Below are 22,181 nucleotides of genomic sequence, written 5' to 3' on the forward strand. Positions count from 1 at the left end.
ATTTCAGAGCTATTTTCTGCCTGTTACTTCAGATACAGATTATAATCCCACAACTTCTGTCCACCAATCCAATCGATTGTTTACTTTGCCCACACAGCCTTCATATCAGCTTCTACAAACGTCTTAAAAGTGGAGGTGCTTGTTGTACACTCCATAACGTACCCCATTTGGTTTTTATCATACTATCTGAAAAATCTCAGTACTTATAGTACCAGTTTTTCAACATGCTGATTAAAAATCACACAGATTAAAATTATATATATATAGGAACAAGTAATAGGTTTATTCCATGCTGGAAAAAAGAGGAAAGAAAATACGATGTGTTTTCTTTATTTTCAGCATGGAATAAACCTATTACTTGTTCCTTTGCAGCCTACGCATGCTGACGCAGCTACTCACCTGAACTAATATATACAGTATATATATATGATGTTGATATAGGGTGAGAAAAATGTCAATAAAAAAAATTGTGTCCTTTTGCATTATTACATCTGCAAACTGCTCCACACTAACAAAACCAGGTATGCAACTTTGTTTCTGTGTGGGTGGATGAATTAATTCCTGCTGATTTTTAAATACTCCTGAAGGTTAAAGCTTACTGACTGCACAAAACTACTCACATGTCCACAAATGCAAACGCACGTTGCTGAGTCATGAGCCATGAAACGAGAAAGGTTCTTGCCATTGGAGATATCAGCTGAACGAACATTTATGCCTTAGAATGTAAAGAAGGACAAAAGACAAAGCTGGTACAGTTAGAAGAAAGTAATATTTCTAGTAAAAAAAGAGATAGTTAGAAAATGGCTAAATAAAATGCTAAACCTTTAATGGAATGAAGTTGCATAACTAGATTTTGCCTTTCCCTTGTAGTATAATAAAAGAGAGCAGCTTATCTGCATACCCTGGCTCCTTTCACAGTCTTTCACATTAAAAAGTTTAGTACAATGAAGACCTACAGATTCCATGAGCTGCACTTAAGACAGATTAACAGTGAATGAGTATTGCAGATTTGCTATTCACTCATCCTCCAACTTTGAATATTAATTTATGTCCTTCTGAATGGACAAGAAGAAGTATACCAATGACAGTCTGCCATGTCTGGGTTGAAATGATACAATGGCCCCTTCGTAACAATTTGGAAAAGGTGTACAATGTGATAATCTAGCATTGAAGTGTATACTATATGGTTCTCCGTGTATGGAAAACGTGCTCCTTCAATTGTTTTTCAAAATTAGCTCCTTGTAAGTCTAAATAACATGAATAGTTAAAAAAAATGTCCTGTTCTAACAGTTGTACACTGTCTTTTAACTCTTGTAATATCTCTCGTAATGTCCTGGGGGTTCTCCTGCTGGGAGTGTCACAGGAGGAGCCAGAACACAAGAAAGCATACCAACACAGGAAGAAAAAGAAAATGAGAAATAAAAAAATGTTCCCTATTCAGTCTTTTTCCTCACCGCTGTAGTATCATCCATCAAAATTAAAAAAAATTAAATAAAAATGAGCCTAGGACCTTATCATATTTACTCCAATTAAACTTTTTTCATCCCTCTCTAGACAAAGCTGTGCAGCTGTCCCACTTTTGACTAACCAGATAAGTGTTCTTCCATCTCCAGTTTATAAAACTTAACACCATTTTAACTACTGGTTTCTTTCTTTGCCTAGTTACATTTTCCTCTTTCTCTACTAACCTTGATATCAGCACTGTACTGCTCAGTTGGTACTTCCTCCTCCCAAGTCATCTTCCCTGTTTTTCCTTGACACTTTTTTTACACTGTCCTTAGTGCCTTTCATTGTGCTTTTCCTACAATAGGAACTGGCTCAGTCTCAGGTCCTCTGCAGCCTTGGCACAACAGCCCTGGGTTGAATTCCCCTTCCTGTCCTGTAGCAGGACCATCACCCTTCATTCTCATTGGTATATGTGGCAACTGAAGAGGACTAAGTCATAATTCTCCTCTCTCTCCTCTCTTTTGGCAAATCATTGGTAATGACCCTCATGGTGCCATACTTCAAACTCCCAGGTGCCCAGATAAACACTTATGCCCAACATTATGCAATCTAAAAAACAAATAGTAACCTCCCATGCTGTATGCCAAATATAACCCATCTATCCACTCTCTAACTTACAGGCGTAATGCTGGGTACACCACGGACAGGGTGCCAGTCTATTGCAGGGCAGACACATTTACAAGCTGACACTCACACCTAGGGCGAATATTTGTAGAAATCAGTTAATCTACCAGTATCTTTCGGTATGTTGGAGGAAACCGGAACACCAGTAGGAAACCCACGTGAACACTGGGAGAACATACAAACTCCACGCAGACAGCACACCAAGTCCAGAACTGAACCCAGTGCTGTGAGGCAGCAATGCTAGCCACTGTGCCTTTCCATGTCAAATACAATGATAAATATAACAGCATATAATTACTGCATTAACGTTCATCAGTTTTGCTGAAAGTTCCAGCATTGTTATTGCACATAGTAAATGATTACAATCCCAACTGGATATTAACCACTTCAATTACTCTACAACAGTGGTTCTCAAACTGTGGTACGCGGAGTGCTGCCAGCTGGTATGCCATATGACCCTGAAACTTTGTTGTGTGCACTGAAAAATCAGGACAGGTTTTCATATTTTCTATTTTAACACGTGTCGAATACAGTATGCACCCCACGTACTACGATACAGTGCACGCTAATACTTGAGTGGACACAAGAGCTACAATGTAATTATATTCTATTCTATAGGAATGCGTGCTACGAACGTACAGTAAGTAACCAATTGTATTTAAAAAAGGTATCTCCAGCAAATAGGGAGGTAGGAGAATATGCGTGATTTTGGAACAATGCCGATGTTGTGAGCGCAGGAAAGCATAGAAATGCGTACTACGAACGCTGGCAATCTTGTGAACACAGGAAAGCATCTGTGTTTTGCTGTGTCGACACAGCAAGAAATACATCTGTGTTTCGCTCCCATGCGCATGAAATAACTTCTTTTAACTTCGAGACGGACTCCTGAAACGGAAACAGGGAAAATTGCAAGCCTGCGGATTGCTAAAGCAGGTAAGCCAAACACTATTTTTGAAGAACCTTATTTACCGTTGGCAAAAGAGCTGACACGTATTATGTGTGAAGAAAAAGCTGCTCTAGCAGCTCGACCTGCTGCCCCCTCCGAAAGACACAGCCACTCATAGAATTATTGATATGGCGGATTATATAAAAAGTACGCTGATAGAGCATGTTAAGATGAGCAGATGCTTTTCACTGCAATTAGATGAGTCTCTACATATCGTCGATTTGGCCAATTTGCTCGTTTACGTTAGATACGAGTTTCAGGACATGTCCCATGATGACTTTTTGTTCTGTAAGCCGCTACCAACAGGAATTACAGAAGAGCACATATTTCAGTTTCTGAATGAATTTATCGAAGAGAATGGCATCGGCTGGATAAAATGCATCGGAGTTTGTACACATGGTGCTAGAGCAATGACAAGCCGACACAGCGGTGTAGTTGCACGAATTAAAGAGGTTGATCCAGAAATGAATGGACGAATTTCAACATCCACCACGAGACCTTTGCCATCAAGAAAATGCCCAACGATTTAAAATCTGTTAGATTCTGTTGTGAATTGTATCAGGGCTCCAAAAATGAATTCACATCTGCTTTGCTCGACTAAACAGGCTCATCCCTCTCACTGAAATTGTGCCTTTTTATTGTTTATTTTTATTTTGTTGTTGTTGTTGTCATTCTGTAAATTGCTTTGAGAAGCCACGTTTAAAGGCGCTATATCAAATAAAGTTTTTTTTTAATTATATTTATTGTATGCGTGTAAGAGTGTGTGTGCACGTGTGCTCATGTTGGTCACTGAGATTTTCTGGGGTTCCTATGAGAAGATGACTTGTAGGTGGTACTTGGATGCTTTGGTTTGATTAGGGGTGGTACTTGGTCCCAAAAGTTTGAGAACCAGTGCTTTACAATATCATATGATACCTGCAGAAAGTACAATTCAGTTTTTTTTTACTCTTATCAGCCTGAAGGTTAACCTCACATTAATCATCACCTTATAGCTGCCAATTTAAGTACTACTCCTGAATCTCAAGAAAACAAGGCAGAAGGAAAAAAGACACAATTCATAAATCACAGAAAACACCCTTCAGTGGTAAAATGTATGAAGAGTCTTACTATATGACAGATATGGGGGTCAAACCTGCAAACAAAATAACTTTCAAAATACACCAACATCACTGCGTCTGTTGCAAAGAAAAAATATATAAAAATATACACATGAAAAATTATCTTCTTAGAACATGTAATATTGTAAAAATTCCCCACAACATAAAGCAATTTAATAAAATCCTTAAACAATATATGTTGAAGTGAATATTGTTATTGTTGTTACTGGGGGGCAACTGTGTTTCAGCAACATGTTCACTTCTCAGGTTAATTTCCTTACTCAGAAGGTTTGGAAATGCGAAAATGGTTTGAGGTATTTACGAAGCTGTCCTTGGGCCATAAGACAGAAAACAAAAACAATTAAACAAAACGAGTCCTAATAATTTACGTTAAATTATGTCACTATTTGATCATTACATCAGCCATATTAAAACAAATATTTAACAGTCACCAGAAAATTCTTAAGGTCATTAATCCAGCCTTCATAGGAATGGATCATAGCAGTTATACAGGAACAGACAAAGGGAAGCTAGGAGAGAACATCATCACCATTTACATCATCAAGAATCTTATGCCATGAGAAGCTCCCACCTTGAAATTAGCTTAGAAATCGGATTCTGCCCTGGTGAACTGAATGCTGACAGGGTTCCAGACTCTGAACTTAATTACAGAAGAGAGCTTGCTGTCGTAGTTATTTGGAAATTCCATTCCCTTTAACTGTGGAATCTACAGGCTTAAGATACTGTATCTCTCCTATTTTAATTATGCCTTTGCTAGAATAGGTTCCCATTCACTTGTGAGCATCTGTTATGAAAAAATACAGTATTAAGTTCTGATTAAATTCTGCTTTATTAGGAAGTTTGTTTGTTCCCTTGTCCTGTTAAGGTGTTTTCTGTATTAACAGGAAACCTCTGAAACTCACACAATTACATACAGTGTGTTAAAAATGTACTGTAAGTAGACCTCCTTTATTGCTGCTAAAGCAGGTGCCACAATCACTGAATCAAGAGGTGCACTCACTTTTCCAGTCAAAGATATTGAATGCTGGGTATGTTTTTTAAAATAAAAATGACAAAGTAGAATTTGTGTGTGTTGTCAAATAACGTTAATTTTATCTTCTGTTAGGATTTGTTGAGGACTAGGTGAACATAAAATAAATCTAAAAACGTTAAACTAAAAAAACCTAAGGAGGTATACTTGCTTGTTTACCACACTGTAGCTATTATAAGTTGTGCGTTGTATAATGATGTTCTTTAGTGTTAATAAATACTTGTTTGTCTAACATGTGGCCTGATTGGCTGGAGAATGGAATACAGTAATGTGCGATGTAACACTCTGTAATCCTGACCTTAGGGGGTGAAATCATTAATCTTTATTGCTTGCACAGCACACTGCTGTGAGAACCAGATTTTGTTATTGATCTGATATTGATTCAAGGTATAGATTGAACCTCCCTAATTAGTAATTTTATCACACCCCCTGATTTGTAACATTATTCTCATGTTGCAGCTATTAGCCATGAAGTTAGGTGCACACAATATTAACACTACAGTGACAGGGCAGGCTACACCATTTCTACTGCAACTTCCTGCAACTAGATTAAGGGTTTGTTAGAATGTGGATAATAAGATAGCACATTGTGACTGAAAAACGTAAAAAAGTGTGCAAATATACAGTAGCTAATTCTACAGAAGATTTGATCACAGGGGAGTTCCAGAAAGCCATTACCACTTCTTTCCTCACATCCACAAAGAAATCCTAGATACAGTCAGATGCTTTTTGAATGTGTTTTCTTCTCCAGCTGTGGTCATGGATTTAAAGATGGATAAATTATATTCTGAATAACAACTTTAGATTAATTTAGATTATTCAGTCATTCTGACCATTTAAATTCTGAGTTTAAACAAAACAATTCAGTTGCTTGGATCATTCACACAACTTACAGTAGGAATGTCTAAAAAATGTTTTTTATTAGCTTTACAGAAACAAACCAGTTTTGAACTAGAACAGTTCACCTCACACTCTAAACTATTGTAACACTCTATTTTTTTATTTCTCTCTAATTTTGTTTTGTGGAGGAAAAATAAACAGGAAAACTAACTGGAAAAACAGACAGCCAAATTTTAAATTGATCCTACAGTATATGAAAAAGTACAAAATCCACAAAGTGCACTATGCCTTTGGCACTGTAGTATAACATTTTATCTGAACATTGCCAGACGTGCACATTTCCTCAGGATTCTGATCTTGCTCGAAAGACAGTCTTTTTCATCACTGTTTTCATTAGAGGTTTCTTTGGACTGACACCTGCAGGTCTGCATTTCTGTTTCAGTACTGGAAACGCTGTTGAATTTACCAGGCCACTCAGCTCCTTTCACAGACATCACATCGGCCTTGGGAACTTATGACCTTTCATTTTGTCTCCCCTGTATGAGAAACACATTTACGTGCACTTCCTTCAAATAGGCTTGAGGCATTTCATTATGGTGCAACCTGCTCTCAGAGGGCACCATTCTGTGAGTCAACACTGAAACTACTGCTCGACTGCTAATTAGCAGTTATTTAGGAACACAGTGGTATATTTTTGTCTTCAAAACAGAAAGTATCAAAATAACATCACCTTTAATCCATCTGTTGTTTTTTTCTTGTGCTATTACTGTAATTGGCAATGATACTATTATTCCTTAAATGCAACTATATAGTAGATTTAGTGTGTATAATGCCCACTTTACAAATTAAGACTGTATGTTATATAAAAATAAATCAGAATCACTTTTCTGTGCTTATGTGATTTACCATAAAAAATCTAATCAGAATTCCAACACATCTAATTGTATACACTAAATTGAGTTTTTGGAAATATAAGGTAGTTGCTCATATAAAGTTGTAATTGTTGACTACAACAGACCACAAAAAAGAGACCAATTCAATAATGCAGTTGGTACATAGTGTCAGGCCTTACATTATAAGATTACTATCTCACAACATAATCAGATTCTTAAATGTACAATCATCCTCTTCTATTTCACTGTTTTTTTTGGCATACATAATTCAAAAGGACAAAACATTTGCTGCTTCATTATGGGCTTTTAACTATAATACAGTTTCCAGAAATGCATTCAGTCATTGTTTTTATCAAGTGCATCATTTCAGCCTTCATACAAAAATAAACCTTTTTCCTCATTTCCACCATCTTTCTTGTTTTGTAAACCCAGAATTAGCTTTCTGACAAAGAATTCCCCCAAAATATAACAATGTACATGCTCGTGTAGAGCAGACATTACTGTACCAATGACATTTTAATTGTTGTGTAAGCTGTCAGTCATAAATCATCTGCTTCCGTCATTATCAATACTCCATAAATAGGTCTATGCTGCTTTTGTGTGTTTTTTACTGCTTGATTTATAGCACTCAAAAGTCATTATTTAGGCTTGTGAATCCACCAGAAGCATTGCTGAATAATTCAATGAACAACTCAAAGCTATAAAATTCTCATCTGCACTTTTTGTTTAGACTTAAGAGGTGAACAAATGATCTGGTCTGGTGAATACCAACCAGTTCCACTTGTACTTCATCTGAGCCCTGCCTGACATACAGGAATCTAATTACACAGAAGAAAAGGTGCAAAATAGTAAAATGTAGGTTTGTGCTTAGTGTGCCATATCAAATCAATTTATAAACCACTGTTTATAAGCTCCCCTCTTTTGAAAATATCACAATAAAACTATTGACCTCAGTTATTTAAATAGAAATGAGATGCTGTAGAATATATGAGAACACAGAGATAGCAAAAAAATGAGAGCACATTTCCCTAGGGAACTGACCTATTTCACTAATGAGACAATCTGAATTCTGAGGCACACAGACATACAACACAACCTGGTGAGCCCAGCCTCTTGTTTCTGTTTCTAATCAATGATATCTTTTGAAAGACTAAGTATAGTGCTTTATTAGCATTCTTTAAAATGGCATTGTTTGATATGTTGTTTATTACTTAAATGCTCAGGCATGGAGACATCAAGCTAGGCTTTTGAAAAACATGGGTCAATACAATCATTTCTTTGCACCCGTAGATCTTGAATTGAACAAAACCTATACAATTTTAAATGAATTAAAAAAAATAGAATGTAATATTGAGCATATAGAAAAAAGAGCAGAAGAGTGTATGTGTGGGTAAAATGGAGTAATTAACATGCAGCAGGCATTTACTACTGTTACTATACTCTGTTATCCACTTAATTAAATTTTTTTTAAGAAAGAGCCTTACATTCTAGAAGAGAATCCACAGGTACTGTATACAATGAAATTTGCTCCATGCCCAATTAGGTTGCTGTAAAAATATTGATTTCATCAATCTACAGTGGGGTGTAACCCCGGCATCCTGGCCAAATTTCCCATTGGCCCTTACCAATCATGGTCTCCTAACAATCCCCATCTATAAATTGGCTTCATTACTCTGCTCTCCTCCCCACTAATAGCTGATGTGTGGTGAGCGTTCTGGCGCACTATGGCTGCCGTCGCATCATCCAGGTGGATGCTGCACATTGGTGGTGGTGGAGGGGAGACCCATTACCTGTAAAGCGCTTTGAGTGGAGTGTCCAGAAAAAGCACTATATAAGTGTAAGCAATTATTATTATTATTATTATTATTATATTATTATTACAGTACTGTATATAATCTGTAAAAATATTGATTTCATCAATCTACAGTATATAATCTGCATTTAGATCTTATAGCACTGAAAAACCATTATGTTTGCCAATTTATACTCTGTACAGAAGTGAGTATACCACTGATATATATTGAAGGTTTCACATCTAGAAGTTAGGAATGAAACATAATATTTTAAAGGGGATATACTGTAGGTTATTCATGCTGTACAAGTGTTAATAAGTAGGAGGCAGTGTGGGCTGCACCAGCAGAAACAGTGATGTGACACCGCACTGCAGAGTTACTGTCCTGAATGAAGTGGATCTCTAGGTTGAAGGGTTGATGTGTTTTTTTCACATGACTCAATAACAAGAGCCTTTCATATACCAGGAAATCACTACAGATTCACAGGTTTGGATGTACAGTAACATTATAATAAGCTTAAAAGCTAAACCTCTGTGTATTTACTCTTCATTGGCAATTCATCTTCTAGAAATTATTTAATTATATTTATTTTGACTACTATAACCAAGGTTGACCAGTGTTGTGTATGTATTAGAATATACTTAACACTGACCTTAAATTACCCTGTTAGTTGCTTGAACAGAATCTGTCAAATATTAGGTGCCTATCCAGCTTAATCATGTTCAGAAGACAGGAAGGCTGTGTTATGTTTTAAAATCTCTCTTCTCATCATATTTTAAAAAGTCACAATGGCGAGAGAAGACACGTGTCTTTGTTTTAGAGCAGATGTAGTTTGTCTCCAACACTGGACAACATAATGTTAGTTGCCTGAAAAACATCCTTGAAGCCAACTGGCTCAACCTCAACTCCCAAGTGCATGTGTATAAAGTACTGTTTGTCACTTCCTAGTCAATTTGTTGTTCATCCACCTTGCAGAAAACTGTCATCTCAATTTATTTTGCTCATGCACCTAGTCAGCCTACTGCCACAGTATTGTTTTTCTCTGTGTAATATAGGTTTACATTCAGCTTGCATTAGTCTAGTCTCCTTAATTGTGAATATCTGGCTTCAGAAGCTCTGTTCTCAGAATCTCAAATCTCAATCTGCATTTAAAGTGAAAAATACTCAGAGCTGTTCAGATTGTATATTTCTATTAAATCGCATTACAAACACATGACATTGGCAAATCTGCTAAAGACTTACAATTTAAAAAGAAAAGTAAAGACATATGAACCTTTATAATTTCATACACTAAGTCATATACTTTCTGAGGCTTTGAATTTTCTTTTTTTTTATCTAAGCATTGATGTTTTTAAAGTGCATATAGAAAGGGAATTGTTATTGGGGCCTGTCTTGCAGTCTGAGGCTACAGGCAGACAACAGAAAAGAGAAACTGAATATTGATTATTGCTTGGCAGCTTAGTGCTACTTCTCAAAGTAAGAGATACTGGCTAATATTTTTTTGCAACATAGTGTAAATACTGTACTTCCTTAGTGGCTGCAGTTGGAGAATACTCACAAAAAGAAAATGTTGCTCCAAAACATACTAAAGTGAGTGATTTTGGCATTGCATATACAGTACAAGCCACACATAATCTTAAGCTTACAGATCAACCACATTTTCATTAGGTGAATAACTTGAATTGAGCAGTTAACCGCCATTAACTTTTTCTAAGGCTGTTTTAGGAAACCATTTTCCTTCAATTTGTATGTGCACTTAATATATTGAAGACACATTATTAAACATGTCCTTGCTTTGCAAACTGAAATGATCTTTATTTTAATCAAGGAATAAAAATAGGAAATATATGGCTAGAGTATTTTTTAAATGGCCACCATGTTGTTATTTGTAGATAAACACAATTTAGAAAAATCAAAAGGTAAGATTGTTGCCATGGCATGTCGAGATTCCTGTTATTGTCATGCATACATTTTTTTGTAATTGTATAGCATATGCCTCCAAGGCCAGGGATTGTACACAGGCTGTCAACAATATTAGTGAGCTTGCTACTACAACACAAACAGGCTCAGATCACCTGGCAAGATGTCTACTGATTTCTGCTTTGCATCCTTGGAACTACTCCAGAGGGCATGCCTGTTACAAAACATACATACAAAAAAACTAGACTGATGAGGATAGATAAGGCTTACCAGATTGAGCTGTAGAGGTGTTAATGTAACTCACAGGGCTACTGATGACTGAAGGTTTGTATATATTAACGCTCCAGTGCTCTGTCAATAAACTGAGACAACACATCACAGGACTCCACTGAAACAAAAATGTCATTTCCTCCACTGTGATGGCTGTGTATCATCTTCCAAAATGAAAGCAATATTTCAGTAAATAACTAAATTAATTTGTGTTTTACTACTGGTTACTTAATTTTCATATTGATAACTTATAGACAGCTGAGTGTTCCACTTCAGGTTTTGATTGCAAAGATTTCAAATACATATAAATACATATAAAATACACATACATATACCTGTTTCTCTTGAACTGATCTCAATACGGAGTTCCTGAATATTCTGAAAATTGTATAGACATGTCTAAAAATTGAGAAAAATAGATATGTGGTTTTTGTGTGATTCTCTTATTACAGTAAGATGTTTTTCAAAACCTTTTGCAAAATAGCCACTCACAAGCTATAACAAGGTCATTCTCAGAAGACTCCACCCTACGTTTTTCACTCCCCTTGAAGTGCAACATCTCTACATTTCTGTCAACTTTAATGCACTTCTATCTAGGGCCTCTCTTTATTCTTGAAACCCAGCACATTTATCAGCCAAATGAGATCTGAATCTTAAAAAAATGAAATTTAAAAAGTATCTGCTCTACAGAAATACCCCAGCTGAAAAAGAACGTTTCAATCAAAATATTGGTATGGTTAAATGGTTTTAATGAAAAAAAATCCACTTATACCACCTGTAAATAAATACACAATAATACACTTTTTTATTCTCACATACACATTTGAATGGCATATTTATTGATTTACCCCTGCTTGGCAGCAAACATGACATCCAGAAAATTACCTTTTTTAAATAATAAGACAATGTAAATAGTGATTGTAAGCCATTTTTTTGTCTGAGTGTAAGCAGAAAGATACTGGAATTGGTCTCAGATTGGGGTTTAGCTCTGTAGGTAAGACTGAAGGTTAATCTACATAATCTATGCCTTTTTTCATTCTCTCAATTTACAGGTACAGTATATGTTTAATTCTCAGCGGTTTTAATGTGTAAAAAATCTAAACTGAGCACCTCTGTGAAATTTCCATGTTAATGTGAAAAGTGCAGTATGTCCCTGCAGAATGCAATCACAGCCAGACAACTCTGGCTTGAGAGCCACGCAGCAGAGCACATAGCAAAAAAATTATGCTACACCAAAGAAATGGGTCTCCTTGATGGGAGATCACAGCTCTGTCCAGGTTCTAATATGTGATGGGGATGATGTTTCCTTCTGTAACAGACTGGCTGCCACTGAGTCCTTATATATCAGTATATTTCAACAAGTACAAGGCTAAAAATATATTAAACTAAACAGAATGTCTGGAATTTCTGACTTTTTTAGTCTGAATTATCTTTAATTATGATAAGTTTCACTTGAAGCCAGATGCAAAAGTCCAACCACGTATTCAGTGCTGGTAAATACCATATTTAAAAAAACTCAACTTATTATTAGAAGCACACAGCTTTTACAAAGTTCAATAAAAATGGAAGTGTGTGAATTTAACTGACAGGCTGTAGTATGATTAATCATAGCTTGAATGGGATAGGAGCAGAACACATTTTAATAAATATGTCCCATTCTTGTACTTGAGATAGTAAACTTACAACTATATGACAATAGTAATCAAAATGAGAGATGACTTTGTGTTGAAAGGAAAACAGAAATCAATTTAGAAAGAAGCCTAAATGAAAAAACAAAAACAAAAGAACATCTAGTGAACATCAACAACGTGTGAGAAAAAAGAGTAAGAGCTTGTTACTTAGGGAGACAGACATAAGAATATTGTACTGATGTTTAAAATAAACATTTTTTTATATTTCTTTAAACTCTGCCAGCAATATTTATTTAGAATAATTAAAATAATTAGGGAAGAGTGTACTGATATGCTTTCAACAGTATATATGTCAGAGGTTCTGTGCATTACTGAGATGTTCGATTAGCTGCTTGGAAGCAAGGAGAATGGAAGGCAACTAAATGGAAAAGCCCCGGAGTTCAAGACAGAACATGGAATGTACATTTCTTGCTTTGGTTTCTGAGCACCAGGGCCTGAGGTGTGAGAGCTTAAAGTACAGCTTTTTAACATGAGGCCCAATTAGCTCCATGTCATTACTTACAGTATAGATATAGCCAGATATTTACTTGCAATTTTAATTCTACTACAGTACTTCTCAATGAATTAAAGAGCTGGTTGCAGCAAAATTTGTGAAGTGGAATGGATTGGAAGGGTTCTGTAATGTTATCCCAGTATAAATGGGAAACTAGGCTGGAGAATAACAGTTGATTCTTCGGAGTTTCATAGGCCTCTAATCAAAATGTTTTGTTTTTTTTTATCCTGGCATTGATAGATTTTTATTTTATTTTTTATACTGAGGAACATAGCCATAAAAATAAGTGAATCTTTAGAACATATCCTATGTGCAAAATAATAACCTATTGATAAAGACAGTATTATGTTATACTGTACATCTGACAGTATGTTGTTATTTCAACAATCTTCATCATCAATATTATTTTGTTTAGTAGGACTAATTGATTTCAAAATGTTATAAGGTGTAAAATGCTAAATATGTGAAATTGTGTGTGTATTTATGTGAAAAACACAAACATTAAATTGTTTACTTACAGTAAGTTGAATAATTAAAAAAACAGTATAATCAATAATTGCAGAGATAACCATACTGTATATGCTAGTGTGAAAAGAAGGCACAATCAGCCCAAACAGCAAATATTAACCTAAATGAAATATAAAGTACAGTATCTGCTACCAGTGTAGCTCTTGATTTGTTTCCAAAGAACAATAGTAAAGACAATGGCATTAATTATTTGCAAAAATATGGCAGAACTATAAAGAAATTACAAAACCTTTTAAATCCTTGGTGGTTTTTAGCAGCTTGCTGACTTTATAATTAGCATACTTATTAACATCCTCAATTAATCTGCCAATGTGTGTTCTGAACTGTAAACTGCAACTGTTGAGCAACAAGAACTTGTTTCTCAAGTTCTAAGCTACTTAGCATTCATTAGTAAAAAGCAGAGCAAAACAATTTCGTGACAGAACAATGGAGTGGAATTGGAGAGATGACAGTGCATACGGCATGGAGTCTCTCTTATTTAACCATTTCATTTGGTTGTTTGTAATGTAACAAGGAAATCTTTCATTAATTAACCTGTACCCTAGGAAAATTGCACAAATATACTACCACTTCCAAATAATACCAATGCAATGCAACCAATGTACAAGTATAAGCATATATCAGAAACCAAAATGAATAAAATCAAAGGACTCAGAATCTACCGGAAGTGGTAAAAAAATGGAAACACCTCAGCAAAGGAGAGAAGTAAACTGAGATACCAGGTACAATAAAAGCAGGGGGTTCCACACAAGTGTACCTGATATTGTATGTTAATTCAGCAAATAACATTCCAGCATGTTTAGGGTCATGTATTAAAATGCTACACGGGCCTGGTTGCCTATAATTACGGTTAGAATGCAAGAGGAGACCTCAGGGGCTTTGAAAGAGTTGTGATTGCTGGGGTATGTTCAGCTACCAAGACAACACAATTTACTGATGTTTCATGAGAAAATGTGTCTAAGGTGTCTTCAGAAAAGGCCAAGTAGGAGGAATTGCATAATCCAGGATCATAGAGTATTGCATTCATTCAGAGTGCAAGAGACAGCAAGAGAGCAATTTGACTGACTGCAAATTTTGTTTCCAACAGTAAAGTATTCTGATGGTTCCATAATGTTATGGAGTACTTTTACCCAGTATAGTTTGGGTGCATTTAATACATTAGAAGGCAAGGCTATACTAATCTCTACATACTGTAATGGTACTGAGTGATCATCTCAATCCCATGATGCATCATTTCTTTCCTGCCAGGAGGGATGTCTTCCAGGATGACAGTGCTCCCACCCACAGAGCATGTGTGACCACCCAATGGTTTGATAAGCTACGATAAGCTATAACATAACTATGTATATGTTATACATATATCAAGGTCTTCTCTGTCACCAGATATGAACACAATTGAGCATTTATGGAATATTCTGTAAAGATACCTTAAACAAAACTGAGAGAGCATTTTCCACCTGAATCAACTATGTGTGTAAGATTAACATCCTTGTGAAAGAATGATGCTGCATCTATCCTGCAGAATTACTGTACAAATGCTGGCAGACTATACATTCCGTATACAGGCTGTTTTGGCTGGAAGTGATGGGCCAACACTCTATTATATGACTTTATATTGGTTTCGTCCACTAGTTGTATAAGATTTAGACTTAGAAACCATGTAATAGATTAAATCTGCAAAATTTTGTAAGTGCTAGTCTTGTAAATCAGTGGTTTGAAAACACAAAATTATATTAGAAAAAACGATAGGGACAGAACCAAATGTTGCACTAGAGACATTAATTAATTTAAAATTGCCATTAACTTAAATTAATATTTAAGTATTACAACAGAAAAAGAACTTAAAATGGTTAAGTGTCTCAGAGATAAAAATGTGAAACTATTAAATGATGAAAGGGAAAGGGAGATAAATACATCACACAGATGTTTAGCAAGGAAGGAACAGACAACAGACCTTGAGAATGACAAAGTCGTGTGATAAATAATATTAGCACAGAAGCAGAGGCATTATAGGTACTAGAAGTGCTTAATATAAACACATCTCCAGAGTCTGATAGTATTCTCCCAATTTTACTTAAAGAAACAAGATGTTTTTAATAGGTTATTAGCAAAACTGTTATAATGGTCACAAAAGGCAGAAGTGATACTGTATCTACTGACTGGAAAATTACTAATGCATTCCCCCTCCAGAAAAATTGTAACAAAACTGAACTAAGTAATTACAGACCAATACATCTGACTTATACTGCATGTATGGTTACACAAATAATAATTTAAACTAGTTTATCATGTATATAATGTGTAATTAGTGAAATACCACAGGGATGGAATATTCAAAGAATATTGTGTTCAGAAAGAACACCGTCAAGCAGAGATTTTTTAGTCAGCTTCAGTCATCCGGAGTATATCTAAGAAGTCTGGTCTTTTCAGCATCATTCCCTACTTTGCTATTTAGTCAGTGTTACCTAGTCAGTGTTAATACAGATTCTAAGCAAAATCCAGGCATCTTTAGATTTCTGAAGGACAGGTAGCCCTGAGCAGTATAAGTATTGTGAGTATAGCAAAATGGTTCTTTTACCCAAGGCTGCATTTTTATTTGATTACAAATTGGAAATGAAGTATGTTGGCCTATTCAGTATTTGTTAGTAAGCAAGCTGAAGAAGGTGAAGGAAGTCAAGTATGACCTTTTGGGGACAGCTACAGTCAATGGGCCATATTCATACATTTTCTAACTTTCTTTATTGAGATGGTAAAAAGTAAGAGAAGAAAAACAATGTTTCGTGTTATAGAATCTGAAAGAAGCCATTCTTTTTGTGTTTTCTTATTAGTGACTAACAGGTATAAACTTTAGGTTGTAAGAGTTTTATGAATATGCCCCCATGTCCTTTATATACTGTATATACAGTATAAAGTTCAGGCAATTCATGGTTTTTAAAGATATATTCTAATATAATCCTTTTGTACCTATGGTAAAATAATTCAAATCATTGTAGGTCTCTGCTCAACACAACCTTTAATTATGCTCGGTGTTATTTTTAAATTAAATATTCATAGTTTAATCAAGAATTAGGTAATAAATGAAAACAGAATGTACACTGAAATACTGTCCACATCTGATTTTGACTTTCATGCTATGTAGTGCAATCAACTTTTCAAACAGGCACAAAATCTGCAAATAGTATAACAGACCTTAAGTTCATGAAATTTATTGACAAATTCATTTTCCAGCTTGACATACAGTACAATTGATTGCAATTATCAATCTGTTTACGATTTTGCTTTTATGTCTTAAGTTAAATTTACTGCCTTCACAAATCGTTTGATTACATTTAGTTTTGGTCCTTTTACCTCAGTATTTTTTTCAACATTTAGAAAACCTGTTCTACCCAAAATGTACAATATATTTAGTATTTGCCTGATGTGTCCTAATTTATTTCACCCACTTAAGAATAATGTGATGGTTCAACTGAATAGGCATAAAGAGACTCATTCCATCACTTACTTCTTTACTACTGCAAAACAACTTTATAAAATGTACTTCCTTGCATTTTCTATCATTTTAAATATGTGTTATTGTACATAAACATACCACATTTACAGTATCAAAACATTCCTTCCCCTCACCTTTTGGCTGACCTTTGGCTGGCCTACCTGTATGTGTGAAAAGGCATGACAACATTGTCATCAATTGCTCCAATATCTAGAAGGCTTTGCTAGTATCACAGAAATGCATTCTAAAAGCTACAACACATTGTAGCCGAGATTAGGAAATGAGGAGAACAGTGCAGAAGACTGAGGTGCTGAGCAGTCAAAAAAATGTTTCAGTGACACCCAGTGAATCTGCAGTATGAATGGCAGGGAATTAAACATTTATCAGCTAGAAAATATTTTAGTCAGTGTTACAGAATATATCCCTGTGTTTTGTTTTCAATTCAAGCTGTAATAGTAAACAAAACCAAATGAGGAGATTATTCTTCAACCTGAATGAATTTTTGCTACACATTGCTGAGTTCACATATTCCAGATTGCATCTCTGACACATCTTTAAGTTAAGACAGTTCCATATGCATCTCAAATAAGCATGCAGCTATCTTAGTAAGAGAGAAACTATAAAAGACCTTGTGGCTTCAGTACTTCAGTAAGTGAACTATTAGCAATTAATTTCTATATCTTCCTTCAGAATTTAAGAAAATCCATATTGAGTTTCATTAAAAACACCAACAAATTGTATTGATTCCAATACTCATTTGTTTCATTTTTAGTGCTGCTCAATATGTGTACTGTTTATTATCAAGAGAAAAAAACCCTGTGCTGTTTCATAATACCATTTTTATTATACTTCTAGTAGTTCAGTTCTTAATTAAATGAGGTCTTTCAATTCACTGACAAACACCAGATGCAGTAAGTAAATACAATGTATGTTTCTTTTTCTTTACAGTAAAGCCAGATTCTAAACATTGAGTTGATTCATGTTTGTCATTTCTGGTCCATGAGGCTGTGAATATTTTTGATTCTGACACATGCTTGACACTCAGCTCTGGACCGATTATTAAAAGTGTGAAAAAATGAGTCAAAGCTACAGGCTTTTGTGGCTATTAAAAGAAATAAAGATACATCTCCTATGTGTTATCTTAAAAAGATTTTTCTTTTGTGGTAGCCTAGCAACTAACATTAATCTCAAGATCTTTATTTACAAAGATTTACAAAATCCTAATTTTTCTTTGTTATTTTTATACATGATTTTAACAAATGTAAAAATTTAACAAAAAATTAAAAATTTAATTTCTATGAGTTATATTCATGTAAGTCATCATGTTTTTTATCCATGCATTTAAACATCCTTTGCTTTGTATATTTTTCAGAATATGTAATTCAATTATATTGAATGAGCTGTATTGTTCATGTGAAATACTGTAAATGATTGGGTAGTACTGGTACCATAATATGGCCATTTTGTCCATATCATGTAAATTATTAAAATTCAGCTGCTAATTGTAGAGGCAAGGTATATTACTTCACTTATAATGAGGTGTTATTAAAATTTCTAATAATCTTTCTAATAATGTTGGACTCTTTCTTTTTGTTGACATCCTAAATATCTAAGCATATTCGGTACCAGCTGGGATGAACTAAGTTCTCCCACTTGTCTAGCTTGCACTGTAAACAGTTTTTAAAGACTGAAGTTCAGTGACACTACTAACTACTGGCAGAGCTGCCCTCAGCAATGCTAGACAAAGCTCTCTTCCCTCTCTCTCTGCACTGGGATACTCCCTGCACAGAGCAAGCAATTGACAAGTTGGGACATGGACCAACCCAGCCAGCTCTGTCTTCTCAGAGGGAAGTTTAAACATACCAAGGATGTTTGGCCAACAGATCTTTTGAGTATAAAACTCCTTTATTTACAAGACAAAGGAACTGGTAGTAGATTTCAGGAGGAAAAAGGTCAAACCTACTCCTGTCTACATCCATGGGAGTGGCGTGGAGATGGTGGACTCGTACAAATACCTGGGAGTGCACATCGACGATAGACTGGAATGGTCTAAGAACATTGAGGCCATCTATAAGAAGGGACAGAGCCGACTACTTCTTGAGGAGGCTCAGGTCCTTCAATGTGTGTAGTAAGATGCTACACATGTTCTATCAGTCGGTGGTAGCGAGTGCCATTTTCTACGCAGTGGTGTGCTGGGGCTCTGGGATTAGAGCAGTAGATTCCAAAAGGCTGAACAAGCTCATCAGGAGAGCAAGCTCTGCCATTGGGTTTGACCTGGACTCCTTGGAGGTAGTGGCTGAGAGGAGAATGATGTCCAAACTAGTGGCCATCATGGACAACTTCTCCCATCCCCTCTATGACAGGCTTGCAGGAATGAAGAGCACGTTCAGCAATAGACCGATTCATCCACGGTGCGACAGGGAGCGCTACAGGAGGTCATTCTTGCCGTCTGCCATAAGACTGTACAACGCATCCACCTTGCGTCTTGGCAGAGGCAAGATCGACAGTGACCTGTTTCTGGACTAAACACATCTACACATCTACTGCTACATCTGTTCTCTTTCTTTTTCTTTTTCTTTTTCCCGTTTACAACCACTTTTTGTGCAATATATGCCAGGGACCTGTGCAATACATTTATATTTATATCTATAGTTACATCTATATTTATATTCATATGTGTGATATGAGTGTGATACGATTTTCTGTGTACTGTTCTGTTCTAGTTTGTTCTTGTGCGTCCGGACTGTGAGTAACTCTTGTATTGTATTGTATGTATTGTACTATTATTATATAATTCGTTACACTGTGGCTGTGTTGTGTGTGTTAAGCTGCTGTTGCACTGCAATTTCCCTCACGGGATCAATAAAGTATCTATCTATCTATAATTCTTGAGAGTTGAACTACTATTTCAAACAAGTTTGACTGTATACTTCATGATAATAAACACATATTTATCATAGTTCAAGTGGGTAGAAATAACATACCCGAAGAAAGCTCCACAGCCGAAACATTGTGTTTACTTTCTTCTCTTTTCAGCATGGAATAAAACTATTACTTGCTCCTTTACATATTTATCATTACCTGTATCTGAAAATATGAATGTGATGTAATTATATGAGACTGAGCTAAACTATAACACGTTATATTATAGGCTATACATAGTATGTTAACACTTAAGTTTTTCAATCTAAATTTTGCAATTCCTGAGTGAACGATCAGTATCTCTTTCATATCGCTCTAGTTTTGTCATGTTCTAGTGTTGTATTAGTAAATTGTACATTGTATATACATTCTTATGGGACTGTAATTTATGACAAATACCATCACATACAAAAACAATTCCCTGTCTCTGCTCATACGTGGAATGGAAACTATTGCGTTTTGGAGCACAGTTTTAAATTATTTAGAATTATGCAGATATCCCTGTCTTGAAATCTGAATTTAGAGCAGCATCAATGATAAAAGACACTAATAAAGTGCTAAACACAATCTTAATGTCACCTTCTTCCCTATCCATTCAGAATACTCAAATTCTAAAAAAATTACATATTTTTTATTTTAAACAGTATTTAAAGTATTTTTAACTATATTGCTTCATACATCTGTGTATGTAAGTTTCATTTGATTTCATGTGTAGGATAGAAAAGTACCCGGGGACCTATTGGGACCAAGAGTTGAACCCAAGAGTGGGACAAATGAAATTACCCATCAAGGAAAGCACTTCATTTGGGATAAAAAGTGCTGTATAAATACAAATAATGAAAAAACAGCTACAGTATTTATACACATCAGAGAACTGCCAGCAGGAAATACTTCCCTATTCAAAACAACATCAAAAACATTCAGAATGCTTGAGTATTTTATTATATAAATTATATATAATATATATTATACTGTATATTTTTACATAGTATTATATAAAAAAATAAAACAATGCCTAGCACATAGCTTATACTCTTAATATTTCGTTGATTGTTCTTCGATCAAGTGTCACTCACTGACTGAAAAAGACTCCACAGAATTTATTGCAAATTGCTTTATGCAGTCCTTGGGTTAACTACTGTACATGGTATTACATTCACGACAATACTCTAAAGAAACATAGTACTGGTAAATGTGTGTAACCTCAGGTTAATGACAAGTCGTTAACTGCTTTCCTCCCACAACTGTTTCAGCATTTATTATTATTATTGTACAGTATGTGCCCTGCTCTTTTTCAGCTTTTTTAACTGAACATCTCCCTTCATTGCTGATGAACTTATTAATTTGGACAGGAGTTAGAGGGGTCATTTGTTTGAACTTCTGACCCCTGGTTCCTGCCTGACATGTTCCCCCCAAAGCTGTGCTAATCACTACTAACTGTGGCAATCCGCCTGGAAAGACGGAACAGAAGAGGTAATATAGTTTTGTCTTCACAAACTGTTTTGACTTGGTGGAAGTCAGTATACTGCTTGCTTACAGGTATTCACTTATACAACAAATTTATCAACAAAGCTGTTAATCCATCCTATCATCATTCCTGCTGTACTGAGCAACAATTTAGCACTGCTTTTTGTACTGTGAGTTGAAGTTAAAGAACTTGGGTGAGACTAGGATCCTTAATAATACAGTTGAATATAAAATCCATATCTTTCTTTAAGCTTTAAAATCCATGAAACTGACTGAAAGAGAACTAAAATTATCTGAGGGTTACAGTGGACTGATGGTTGCACTTGATGACATGTTTTTCCACTTACTTCAGAGCCATGGGGATGAAAGATATTCTAACTCGTGTTCCTCATATGAAAGATGCAAGGAGCATGCATAATAAACAGCTGCAGTAATTTAGGAAAGGAAATTCATACATACATGACTGTATTGATCCCAGACAGCTGCTGGAACATCTGTAATCCACAACCTACAATGAGAGCTCTTCGAGCAGGGGCATAGGTTAGCATCCTCCATATCACCAGTCCACCTTAAAGAAGCCAAATACAACATACAGTATGTTAGTATGTTTTACATAGAAATCTAATGAAGTATGAAGATGCATACATACC

The 22,181-nt window shown here is 35.4% G+C and overlaps 1 protein-coding gene across 2 annotated transcripts in view; it reads right to left on the bottom strand.

The window, feature by feature from the left end:
- The window catches only part of slc2a13a (solute carrier family 2 member 13a), a 131,054-nt gene that overhangs the window by 23,413 nt on the left and 85,460 nt on the right, over window positions 1-22,181 (bottom strand). For both annotated transcript variants that reach the window (XM_088923623.1, XM_088923622.1), the window contains exon 4: window positions 21,991-22,099. In XM_088923623.1, coding sequence (XP_088779749.1) covers window positions 21,991-22,099 — 109 coding nt within the window. The remainder of the gene's footprint in view (window positions 1-21,990; window positions 22,100-22,181) is intronic.

The sequence above is a fragment of the Atractosteus spatula genome, chromosome 8, assembly GCF_055471065.1.
Source record: "Atractosteus spatula isolate fAtrSpa1 chromosome 8, fAtrSpa1.hap1, whole genome shotgun sequence".
Lineage (NCBI taxonomy): Eukaryota > Metazoa > Chordata > Actinopteri > Semionotiformes > Lepisosteidae > Atractosteus > Atractosteus spatula.